Source organism: Gopherus flavomarginatus, chromosome 9 (assembly GCF_025201925.1).
Source record: "Gopherus flavomarginatus isolate rGopFla2 chromosome 9, rGopFla2.mat.asm, whole genome shotgun sequence".
Lineage (NCBI taxonomy): Eukaryota > Metazoa > Chordata > Testudines > Testudinidae > Gopherus > Gopherus flavomarginatus.
In genome coordinates, this window is record NC_066625.1 from 23605873 (window position 1) to 23619522 (window position 13650).

The following is a 13650-nucleotide window of genomic DNA, read 5'->3' on the forward strand; positions in this document are numbered from 1 at the left end:
TGCTAGTAACTGTAACGTTATGTTCCTATTACTGTCACTCATCTTTACTCTTCATAAAGCCCTACAACCTGCTATCTTATCTCCACTTAGAATGTACAGTCTCTGGCATGCTGTTTTATATCTGTCCCATTTGACAATTAGACAAGTGTGGTAGTCTCTCTTTTACTGGACCAACTTCTGTTGGTGAAAGAGACGAGCTCTCAAGCTTACACAGAGCACTTCCCTAAAGAAGCGCTCCATGTAAGCTTGAAAGCTTGTCTCTTTCACCAGCAGATGTTGATCCAGTGTAAAAAAAAAAAAAAAAAAAAAAAAAAAAAAAAAAGGATTCTCAACTACCTTATCTACAAACACTGCAAACCATTTGAATAAAAAACAAATGTTATTGTCAATACATTCTGTTTACCAAAATTGCAACTGATCACCCCAGCACCCAAACCCAACTACTGCAGGGAATGGTGATATTTAAAAAGTCATTTACCCAACACGGGGGCGGGGGGAAAAACAGAACAGGATACTCCAGGACACAGTAGAAAAAAATTATGTCAATAAACAGAATCAAGATTTTGCTTTAAAAATTTTTAAATCAGAATCATTTACATGTTACAAATTCCTTAGCAATTTAAGACAATCAAATGGTAAGAAAAGTGAACGTTTGCACTCTCTTTAGTTTCCTAATTGTTAGTAGTATATCAGATTTTAACTGCGAAGAATTTTCACACTTAAAATGCTCTTCTGCATCAAAAAGATTAACGTCCTTGCTGCGAGACTCCCACCTAGCATAATGGAATCCCGATCTCAACTGAGGATTCTGGGTACTACTGTAAGAAAAGTGTCAAACCAAAAAAGACGTACAAAACACATCCTCAGAACACAGTTTGTGTGTTACATGTAATGCTTCCTATTCTGGCATACAGTAACATACAGAACTGCTTTAAGACAAAGCATCCTTTTCAGGCAGGGAAACTGAATACAGCAGCCTCCAGGGAGTGAAGAGGATAGACACTGCTTCCTTACTGCCACACCTTCTACACAACCATATACAAGACAGCTACACCAGTCAAAGGCAAATGTTTGGATGAGTCATAAATTGGCGGGGGTGAGGAGGGACAAAATTGGAAAAAGAAAAAAAGAAGCAGAAGGAAGGAACCTGGTCAAGTGAATTATAATTCTTTCATACCTGCTCCAGTTTGTCATTTCACTCCCAGAGGCAGCAGCACTCTTTTCTTCATCAGTTGTATTCTGCTCTGTCACCGCTGAGATAGATAGTTCTGACATCTTACACCGCTCCATGATTACCATCTCTATTTCTTAAAAGAAAGAGCTAAAATTGAGTTTCTAGAGGAAGATGTGAGCTACATGAAGTATTCTTTAAAAATCACTATTTTTTACATTTTGCATAAAGTGTTATGCACCCAAAAATGAGGGAAGACACTACTCATGTGTCAGAATATACATAGAGGCCTGATTTTCCTACCATCACAACAAAATATTAAAAAGCATTTCTTATATGATTTAAAATGCACTTGGGGCTTCAGAACTGATGGTGTAATTATTTATGAATATAAAAGCCTTTACAAAACTGTTAACTGCCAAGCATTTTAACAGCTTTTTAAAAATGGTCTGTATTTGCCAAAAACCTATTTACATTTTCAATTATCTCAGGGGCTTTAAGTGAAAAATGGTCACTATGCCCAAACATAATAAATCTAGTGCAAATACATATATAGCAGCTTCAGATTTTATAAACAGTACACTGGCGCACACACACAAAAAGGTGGAGGGAAACAGTATGTGGAATTTAAAGGAGTACCGTTGTTACTGTAGCAACTAATGCACACAAATTCTGTTTATGACTAATATATATTTCAGGTTCCGAGTATGAAACTATTACGTTTCAAAGTCTTTCAACAAGTTGTCTACAGACACTTCCTCCACAATACTGAGGAAATTCAGTTTTGGCAAAGGTCTCCCTAAATTTCTTTAAATGTAGGCTAAAGAAAACACTGATGTATTATGACTTCTTTCCAGTAAACATCAATTTGTGCATACAGGCAGTTTGTAAAGCAATTCGCCAAAGAACCACTCTTCTGCTGACACAAGGAAGGTGGTACTTGTGGTTCTTCACTGGTGATGTCAAAACTTCATTCCCTCACAGGCAGCAATGGCAGCCCTAGGCTACCATTAGACTTAGATTGCATATTTAGCCACACAAGAAACCCCTCACTGCCAGACAGGCAATAGATCCACTAAATGCTGCCAACTGATTGACTTTGGTGCCCTGTAATCACTTGTACCCTCTGATCCTTTCCTCTCCAGTGCATGGTCCAGCGCTAGTAGGCAACATGCCATAAAGAAAAGACTGTTTCAGACCCTGAAAACTTAAATTCTCTAAGTGCTGGCTCACTTGTTTACATCCCCACAGACTGTGTGCTCATTGGCACCAGGACCAAGTGCCAGAGATCTTACAGGTATTCAGAGGCTGAGCAGCTCAGTCACAGGTGAAGTGGGCACTGGATAGGGGCCTATGCATCCCTCTCTGCACATAGACCCACTTGACAGACCTGCAAGTCACTCAGATTTAGTTAAATTGCTATTGACCATTCTTATAGCATACAAACTACCATACATCTACAACCGATATTCTGAAGTCTAGAGAAAACTTTCTGGCCACAGCTTGTACTACAGCATTATAATGCAGCAGGATTTTGACTGAGACAGGCCATGGAGAGGCAAAATTTAGTCCTGACAATTTCCAAACCTCTGCACCATGTCCTTGGATCCAAGTATTTTGCTGCCCCAAGCAAAAAATTTTTTCCCACGTCTCCTAGCTCTGCCCCAACTCCACCCCTTCCCCACCTCATTCCAACCCCTTCCCCAAATCCCCAGCCCCGCCTCCTACCCCTCCCCCTCCCAGGCAAGCCTGGGAAGGAGGGGAGAGAAGTGGAGCAGCAGCACACTCAGGAGAGGAGGCAGAGGTGAGCTGGGAGGAAGAGAGAAGTTCCTCTGCCCGCCCCCCAGGGTTACTTCCTGCGGCCCTCCCTGCGCCCCCCACCGCCCCGCCTGCCCCCCTGGGCAAGCTTCCGCCACTCTGCTTCTCCTCCCTCCCTCTCAGGCTTGCCGCACAACATCTGATTCAAGTGGCAAGCCTAGGAGGGAAGGGGGAGAAGCAGAGTGGCGGCATGCTCGGGGGAGCAGGTGGCAGTGGAACGGAGGTGAGGGGGGGGTTGGTTCCTCTGCCCCCCATCCCCGAGGTTACTTCCTGCGGCCCTCCCCGTGCCCCCACAGCACCCCTAGTAGCGTCCATTTTTATCGAAGCCACATTTATGAGAAGAAACAAAACCTGTGGCATGTGTTTTTTTTAAATGGCAGCGGTGGGGACTTGGACAAAGTAGAAATGTTAGTTGTAGTCTCAGCAGTTAGATTGGTGTGCATAGGGCATAGGTCAGAAGTAAAAATGACATGCAATTTAGCTTCTAGAATAAATTTGTTTCCATGGCTGTAAAAAATGGAGTTCACATTTTTATCATGCCCACATACATGATTCCAAGGAGAAGCAGCAGCAGAAAAAAAAAAAAAGGTCAGACTTCAAGATACAGTCTCATCCTGGGGCATGCATGTAGTTCCATGGGAAAAATCATATGAATCAGTGTGGATCAGGTGGTTATACTCATAAAAAAAAGATAGCCAAATCAGCTCAAACCAATTAAGGAAGTGCCATTCCCAAGAATTATACAGGGCAAATTAAAACAGAGTCAGATCTTTTTCCATCAGCACAGCCAATATAAATAGATTCCTAGCCAACAGATTCTGTTCAATCATCTCTCTAATTTGCTCAATGCAAATCAACTTAGGTGCAGTACCTAGTTACCAGTGAACTCTTGTAATTTTATACTTCAGGTGCTAAGGATCAAAGTCTCACTGAGTCAGTGGATTGGTCAGGACTTCTAATTTCCTAGGCTAACCTAGGTACATATGAACTTAACCTTACGAATAACAGAAACAAACTAGAACAAAGTCTTTATTAAAAATATTAGCACATAAAGAGAAGTTACTCCAATGTGATAGTTGCTAGACCTGTTTTTACAGATGAATTAAAGCAGTAATTTGCAAACAGGTCTGTGGCTCTTATTTAAAGCTATTAAGTCACACTAAGAAGTGATCACTACAGTACTTCCCAAATGTTTTCCTAATATTACTTTTTCACATAAATTGCTGTAATTGCCAGAGGGATGTCATGGGATTGCAAATGGGAGGTAAGGTGATGCACAACACAGTAAGTTGTGGTCCACATTGTGAAAAGAAGTTTGAGTGAAAGCAGAGTAGATGAGCAAGATATTTAGTTTCACTTATCTACAAAAGCCTTAACATGCATTTCCATCCTAAGACAACAATACTAAGCTTTACAACACCTTTGCTGGATAAGTAGTATCCCCATTTTATAGAAGTGAAAACTGACAGGGATAAATAAGAGACTGTCCCAACTTGGCACAGCAAGTTAGTAACATAGTTAGGGTTAGTAGTATCCTATTATTTTTGCTCTTGTACCTTCTCATGCTGTCCCCTGCGACTAGAATGGCATCTCTATTCTTTCTGCTAAACGTTCTCAGTCTCCTTGAAATCCTGCCTCAGGACCCACATTTTGAGCTTAATAACCACCACTTCCACTGCTGTTCACCTTAAGCCTCTCCTCAGCTACTATGTATGGCTCACAACTTTTGTTCCAGCCCTCACTCTCCCTTTTCTTTATACCAATTTTTTTGTTAATGTTGTAGGTTTGCGTAATTTGAATTTAAAGCTTTTCAAGGTAAATACTATATAAATGCTGAAGATTACATTATAAAAGCTATATCACTATCATAAACTTATGAGAACAGCTCCAATACGCCAGGAAGCAGTACACACATGCTTTACAATATGTGGAGTCATGGAACATAGCCCAGTACGCGATACTTGGTATCATGGAACAAAGCCCTGTACACACTATGTTGATTAGCATTACACTACTTGTTTGGAATTAGACACTCAGTAAGTAACTACCTGGTTAATGCCATGTTATGTACTAGGGGATTATCCAGGAGGATTATAAAAATTATGAAAACTACCCACTAAAGCCCTGTCTCCACTATAAAGAAACCAAGTTAAAGTGAGAGCTGTTCTGAAACACTTTCTAGTAGCGTTCTGATACTGTTGTGAAAAGATTTTAAGTTGCAGTATGGATGCAAGCCATGTTAATGACCTTTAACCCACTTTAAGTGTTTTAGAAAAACATTTTACACTCTTCTCCCCGTTTACGATATTAGGCGCACACTAAGGTTTTTGCCCTCACTTACCTAGCATGGTCCCTTGCCCACCCCAAAATTAATTTATTAGGTCTCTTGAGAAACTGGGAAGAGGAAGAATCAAAAAATACATTTCTATTATATAATTTGAACCAAAAAATGACAATACATAGTCATTACATGCATTCTATTTAGCATCATTTACATGAAGTCAGAATGAAGAACTTGGAAGTTCTTTTCGGACAGATTAGTTACACACATTAAAATGCAAGCAGGATATGAAAAAAGGCTGCCAAAGAAGTCATAGCACAGGGAAAAAAAAAAAAAAGGTATTGTGGTATATGCTTCCTTAGATGCAGTGCTGTCATCATGGTCTCATTTTATGCATAAAAGCTTTATCTTTTGATACGCATTTTCCTCTTAACTAGTAACTTAAAAAAAACGAAAGTAACTGAAAAGCATGCCTTTCTGGTGCAGCACCCATCACTTTGACTCTAATGATTCAAGCATGATATTGTGAAGCAACTAAAATGCACACAATCAGGTAATTAAATAAAAAAAATTGAGGGATGTTTTTCTGTAATTTTGCACCGTACGCACACGCAGAGATGTGGCAATGCTTGGCAGAAAAGGGTTTACTCATTGCCAGTCAACACAGGATGCTTGACTTTTGGGGGGCTTTTTAACCCCCTTTGCTTCTCCACTAACAAAATGACGCAGACTTGTTAATAAGTCTTACAACACTGATTAATCATGTGCAGCTAGCTATAAGATGTACTTGTTATTAAAGGCTGGATGCCACAGGAGAAACTGCAGACACTTCACATTTTCCACCAAGTAAACACACAATCTTCTTAAGAGCTGAATTCTACATGAAGGAGAGGTTAAAAAAAATAAGCAAGAATCATTTCCTTAGATGTGGAAAATCTAATGATTCTGTTTATTTAGTTATGCAACCAGTATCATAAAAAACAGACAAAAAACATGAACTAGACCACAAATGTGATACTATTAAATTATTAGCATATATAATATTTGCATAGTTTTCATTGGTGCACTCACCTTCATTTTCCCCACTTGCCTTGATGCCTTTTGAACTACCCTCTGTACCTTTAGCCTTATCTGGATCTTCTTGGGTATTCTCAAGTCCTCTCTCTTCTTCCTCCTCTTCACCAACATTTTTATAGTTGGGTCTTTTTTGCAACCTCTTCTTTCCCTTATGCTTGTTAATTTCAAGAGATCTCTCCAGTGTCTCCGTAGGTTTTATGAAGCATCTGATGCTTGATTTTGCCTATTAAATTTAAATGAGATACAGTTTTAGCTACAGATTTCTTCTGCAATTTAGCATAAAATGAGTAGAAGTCACTTCAGTTTGCACAAGACAGATTATTTACAAATCTATTAGCATTTCACCTACACATGTCAAATTTAGCTTAAAAAGGCCAGAAAGATTTAGCAATACCTAATCATCAGTAGTTCCAGGCCACCTACAAAATACAAGTATTCTAATCCTAAGGACTTAGTAGCATTAGGAAACATGACCATTTCAGGACAAGAAAGATCTAGATCCATCTATTAAACATGACTACTTTATTTTTCTTGATGGTACATGATTTTATTCTCAAAAAAGTAACCTTGTTTTTTTACCACGCAACAGCATACAATGCTAAATTAAATCAAGTTCCACTGATGCTACCAACTGCAGCAGCTGCTGTTTGAATTAGACCATGCAGGAGAGACAGCTCAGAGAGGACTCAAACAAAAGCCTATTGCACAGGAAGGAGTGAGATAGTTAAAAAACAAACAAAACTATGGGGCTGAAGAAGATCCATTAACATAAAATACAGCTTTTAAATAAATTATAGGTATGCTTGTTACCTCAGTGTGTTTGACGAAAGACACTAGTATACCTCTAATCTCTTTTTAAACTTTTAAAGAAAGGTCAAAGTGTACTTAATTGGTAGCTGTTTTCATATCAACTTCAATTAAAAAGGCTAGTTTCACTTGCAAGAATGTTTAGCGTTAAAATACAACTATGTTGAGTGTGTCTCAGAGGATGCATCATGAATTTGCCTTCTCAAAAATTAAAATTATTTAGAAAAAGAAAACATGCACCCATATTCAGTCAAAAAACTGAAATTTCCTAAATGTTTACGTATACGGCAGGCTCAAGCTGCAATGGTAAACACTGAAAATCAGTAACTGCTCATCTACTAATTTCATTAAAAGATGACATTTAAGATACACTTCCTGTCTGCTCATGTTCTGCATACAACATGGCTCCAAGAAAAACAATTTGCACTTGAAATGAAGGCCCTGATTATACAGAACTGAACACATTTGGATTCATTAAAATGTGTATGTTCTAATCCAAAAGCTATCACAATGTCAGACGTGGTATAACTCTCACAATAGGAAGTTATTTTCTTATTGTTGATGTGATAGATAAATTTATACAATTAAGGATAAATATAGCTAGAAGACTATTAAGTACAATGTTCTTTTCTTGGCCCTGTCCTTCACTGTTAGTAATGTCCCTTAGTCCTTGATGCGTCTGTCTCAGTCACCATCATTCCCGTCTCTCCCCGCCCCCTAAAAACGTATAATAATTTCATAGGACTTGTCTACAATGGTGAATTAGTCTGCATCACAGGGGTGTAAATTGTAGTACACATCAGCATGCCACACACTAACTGGCCTGTGTGGACCCTGCTGGTGCACACTGAAAGTTCTCTAATGCGCACAAACAGTCCTGTTTCAAACAGAACTCCATTAACAGCATTAGAGAAATTTTAATGCATGCCAGCAGGGTCTCCATTGGCCAATTAGTGCACAACAGTAGTGCACACTAAAATTTAAACCCCTCTGATGCAGACTACGTCACCAGGTAGACAAATCCTAATTGATTTCATTTTGTCCTTCTCTCTACCCACAAAACATCTCCGCAGATCTAGTTTTCTAAACTTATTTTGTAGCACACCTCTACCTCGATATAACACAACTCAATATAACACAAATTCGGATACAACGTAGTAAAGCAGTGCTCGTAGGGGAGGTGGGCTGTGCACTCCAGTGGATCAAAGCAAGTTCGCTATAACGCGGTTTCACCGATAACGCAGTAAGATTTTTTGGCTCCCGAGGACAGTGTTATATCGAGGTAGAGGGGTGTGTGTGTGGGTGGCATGCATTATAAAGAACAGAAAGACGTGGCTTAACACAAGCCTGTTCCTTTTCTGATGCAAAGCTACAATATATTAAAGCAAATTAAGATGACATCCCCCGCAACCCCAAAAAGTGACAAATGCTGTAAATGGGTTTGCAGACAGCAAAAACAAAGAACAATATGTTATGTGAAAAAATTCTTTCAGTCACTGGACATTTACAGCTTACATGGGCAGTACTTCATCAGTTAAAACTGCTATCATATTTCAGGGTACAAATCGTAGCAATATGAAAAAACCACCACATAACAGCAACCACTGGAGTTAGTGAATACTGACTCCTGTCGCGCAACAAGAGTATACGATTTTTGTAACCTTATCAAGTGATTGAAGACAGAAAATAAAGACGTTTCTTATGAGGATCTTTGGGTGGCTCATTTATTACAAAAACACAGTACCTGTCTTTTATGTGATATGATTAAGTATAATTCACAGTATTACTGCATAAACCCAATTCACACAAATTACCAAATTATTCCAACTTTAGGATGTTCAACCTAGTATTATTAAACTCCATGCACTCCAGAATGAGAAGCATGTTTAACACCCAAACTGCTGTACCGTAGATAGAAAATAAGTAAGTTCTGGATAATTACCAATGAAGGCAGCTAAAGGCAAACATATCTGTTATGAAACATTCCCCTTGGCAACAGATGTGCAGCACTCCACTTAATAGGCTTGTGATCAAGGAAAACGCCCTTCTCCAGTCACCCAGTGGTCTTATTTGCAAAGTCATCACAAAACCATTGTATTGTTTATTTTATGTTAAAAGCAATATTCACCATCTGAGATGTGGGCAAGAAGCCTTAAGATGTCTATGAGTGCAAAGCTATGAAGTATCTCAGGAAATTCACACTCAGCAAAACAAAGCAATTCCAATATTTCATCACACCTAGGCTTCTTTATTTAACCTCACAACATTCCATATAGACAGCAACCTCAATCATCCAATGGCCTAGGGGAAGAGGGAAATCTTTAAATCATTGGGTGGTCTGTTAGCTATAGGAGCCAGCCATACAAGGAAGGTCAAAGGACTCGAGCACAGACTTTAAGACCTGCTGGTCAGTTGCTCTGATAACTTCCAGATGGAAGTTCTCTCAGAATCAGCTTGTAAGGGGGAATTCCGGGAGCAAAGGACTGCTGAGAAGGGCTGGTTTTCTTAAGTTTTGCTTGTGTGTGCATTTAAGTTCTGCAAGAGCTGAGCTTCAAGAACATTTCATCTAGCATCTTCCTCCAGCAGCTCCCCTACCCACTCCTGCTTTGTGCAGCAAGTTTCTGAAATATACTTCATTTAAAACAGGGCTTTATCCCGCAAATTTAGCAAGAGAGACATCCTTATTTTGAACAAATCAAGGTACATGCTACACAGGATATTGACAGAGACTATTTCTTAACTGTGAAGCAGCACAGCCATGATCAGTACACTGGTTCCTTGTTTGTGAGACAAAGAATCTCCTCTAGGGCAGTGGGTCTCATCCAGGGCCCCCTGGGAGGGCCACAGGCAGGTTTCAGGGGGTCTGCCAAGCAGGGCTGCAATTAGACTTGCTGGGGCCCAGGGCAAAAAGCCAAAGCCTCGCTGAATGGGGCTGAAGCCAAAGCCTGAGCCACTTAGCTTCACACGGTCCGCTGTGGCATGGGGCCCCGAGCAACTGCCCTGCTTGCTACCCCTTAACCCTGGTCCTTATATGCAGAAAAAGTTGTTGTGACATAGTTGGGCCATGGAGTTTTTATAGCACAGAGGAGGGGCTCAAAATGAAAAAGGTTGAGAACCCTTGATCTAGGGGGCTGTTCGCATATACTTGCTAGTGGACGTGGTTATTTCCAAACAGCTGATCGCATTTGAACAAACATATGCTCTTACACACAGATGCAAAAAACTCAAATCACTGGATTTCCACTACTCTATATTCTATATCTTCTGGTGGAGGGAATTCAGTGAGTATTTGTATTTTGAGATTAATACTGGAGGGGCAAATCAATTGGGTAAATAATGTACTTACTCAAGACTTCTGGCTCAAAGAAAAAGTTCGGAAAAAACTGTTCCTTCACTTTTTAAACAAACTTCTGCACAATTTGTTTCAGAACAGCAATAAAAACTGATGACACATCATGAAAGGGATGCCTGGCAAAATCTCTAGCACAATTTGTAGCCCCAAAAGGTTCAAGTAAGGATTTGCAATTTGTACAGAAAGCTTATTCAAACCTTGCCCAGGTCACCCATTGTTAGTTACCATAATAAGAAATACTTATGGTATGAGAATTCTTCACAATGGCCAAAAAAAGAAAACAAGAAAAAAAAAAAACCCACACAACCAACACTATGAAGCTTTTATATTTTAAACATGAAATTATCTCTCCTTAACCTCTCAAATCTATTTTTACCCAGATATAGAACTGCAACACAGGAAATTTTAGAAATAACTAGATTTAGAGCCCTATTTATATTAATGAGTTCTTGTTACAAGAAGCATGAAAAATGGAGGAACAAATGATGTACTTGTTCTTTATGGGAACATCTTATAAGATGCAAGTTACAAGAATCATTTAGTTTGTTTTTCCCTTCCCGTTATTTAGTGATTCAGCTATTTCTAGAAGATAAACAGATTCATTATAAAGAAAATGTTTAATATACTGGAAGTACATTCTTAATGCAGCAGAGGGGTAGCCGTGTTAGTCTGGATCTGTAAAAGCAGCAAAGAATCCTGTGGCACCTTATAGACTAACAGACGTTATGGAGCATGAGTTTTTGTGGGTGAATACCCACTTCGTCAGATGCATGTAGTGGAAATTTCCAGGGGCAGGTATATATATATGCAGGCAAGCTAGAGCTAATGAGGTTAGTTCAATCAGGGAGGATGAGACCCTGTTCTATCAGTTGAGGTGGGAAAACCAAGGGAGGAGAAACTGGTTTTGTAGTTGGCAAGCCATTCACAGTCTTTGTTTAATCCTGAGCTGATGGTGTCAAATTTGCAGATGAACTGAAGCTCAGCAGTTTCTCTTTGAAGTCTGGTCCTGAAGTTTTTTTTGCTGCAGGATGGCCACCTTAAGGTCTGCTATAGTGTGGCCAAGGAGGTTGAAGTGATCTCCTACAGGTTTTTGTATATTGCCATTCTTAATATCTGATTTGTGTCCATTTAGCCTTTTCTGTAGCGACTGTTCAGTTTAGCCGATGTACATAGCAGAGGGGCATTGCTGGCATATGATGGCATATATTACATTGGTGGACGTGCAAGTGAATGAACCGGTGATGGTATGGCTGATCTGGTTAAGTCTGTGATGGTGTCGCTGATGTAGATATGTGGGCAGAGCTGGCATCAAGGTTTGTTGCATGGATTGGTTCCTGAGCTAGAGTTACTATGGGGCGGTGTGCAGTTACTGGTAAGAATATGTTTCAGGTTGGCAGGTTGTCTGTGGGCGAGGACTGGCCTGCAACCCAAGGCCTGTGAAAGTGTGAGATCGTTGTCCAGGATGGGTTGTAGATCCCTGATGATGCGTTGGAGGGGTTTTAGCTGGGGACTGTATGTGATGGCCAGTGGGGTCCTGTTGGTTTCTTTCTTGGGTTTGTCTTGCAGTAGGAGGCTTCTGGGTACACGTCTGGCTCTGTTTCCTTATTTCCTCGTGCGGGTATTGTAGTTTTGAGAATGCTTGGTGGGGATTTTGTAGGTGTTGGTCTCTGTCTCAGGGGTTAGAGCAGATGCGATTGTACCTCAGTGCTTGGCTGTAGACAATGGATCGTGTGGTGCGTCTGGGATGGAAGCTGGAGGCATGAAGGTAGGCATAGCGGTCGGTAGGTTTTCGGTATAGGGTGGTGTTAATGTGACCATCACTTATTTGCACCGTGGTGTCTATGAAGTGGACCTCACACGTAGATTGGTCCAGGCTGAGGTTGATGGTGTGGTGGAAGCTGTTGAAATCGTGGTGGAATTTTTCCAGAGTCTCCTTCCCATGGGTCCAGATGATGAAGATGTCATCAATGTAGCATAGGTAGAGAAGGGGCGTGAGTGGACGAGAGCCGAGGAAGCGTTGTTCCAGGTCGGCCATAAAAATATTGACATATTGTGGGGCCATGCGGGTGCCCATAGCGGTGCCACTGATCTGGAGATATATATTGTCATCAAATTTGAAATAGTTGTGTGTGAGGATAAAGGCCCAGAGCTCAGCAGCCAGTTGTGCTGTGGCATCATCGGGGATACTGTTCCTGACAGCTTGTATTCCATCTGTGTGTGGGATGTTCGTGTAGAGAGCCTCTACGTCCATGGTGGCTAGGATGGTGTTTTCTTAATGCAGTGTACTGTGGACTATCAATGTGAATGAAACATGTTCGGACAAGGAGATGAACACTCATCAAGAACATACTATAAAAAGGCCAGTTTTCATGGCCTGTTTAGTCTGGAGAAAAAGAATGGTTAGAAAGAGCTAATATGTAACGTGTGCTGTCAGATACAACAGCTACACACCCCCAATACTTTAAACACAAGACCAGAGTGTAAATTATGTGCCTTTTAAATTAATTTCTCAAGGTTGATACCAATTTTAGGTTAATGTTAATTTACACCTTATCAAGTAATTATTTATATATTTGCCGTTTGATCTTGTGTAACATGTGCTGGTAAAGCAAGGCAATACCAGTAACTGAGCTTCATATTACGAGAAGGAGAAAGTAGGTTAAACAAAAACCAAGAAATCTAAAACAGGTAGGATTGAGCAACATCCGAATTATACAAGAAACAGATCTCACTGACAGGAAGAAAGGTAAACCTTAACTTGACTATTGTCAAATTGTTTATACTATATTCTCCCTGACTTCACATATTTAACTACCGTTACAAGAAAAAAAAACATAGCAAGAGCTTCATTTTAACACTGTCCAACAACAGGAAGTATATAGAAAATAGTTACCTCTACATGTAATTTCTGCTACTCACATCTATTTTCAGAATTTGATACACACTGATATGGGATGTTTGTTCACTTATAAGATATATATGTTTTTAAACAGGCACCGTCGAGATTTCCTGGCATACGCTTCACTGAACTGTATCTGCATATACAGGATTTGGATACTTGAAGTAAAAGCATCTGTTACTACTGATCTTTTCTGAGCAGTAATCATTACGAGAGGAGTTGTGCATCAATGATAGGGTTGCAAC

General features: G+C 40.0%; 1 protein-coding gene across 9 annotated transcripts in view; it reads right to left on the reverse strand.

The window, feature by feature from the left end:
- Positions 1-13650, reverse strand: part of CLEC16A (C-type lectin domain containing 16A) — a 177988-nt gene that overhangs the window by 127016 nt on the left and 37322 nt on the right. For 8 of the 9 annotated variants that reach the window (XM_050966413.1, XM_050966412.1, XM_050966411.1 and 5 more), the window contains exons 10-11: positions 6342-6570; positions 1178-1307 (exon numbers count right to left, since the gene is read on the reverse strand). In XM_050966413.1, coding sequence (XP_050822370.1) covers positions 1178-1307; positions 6342-6570 — 359 coding nt within the window. The remainder of the gene's footprint in view (positions 1-1177; positions 1308-6341; positions 6571-13650) is intronic. The other variant, XM_050966410.1, reaches the window with a different exon arrangement.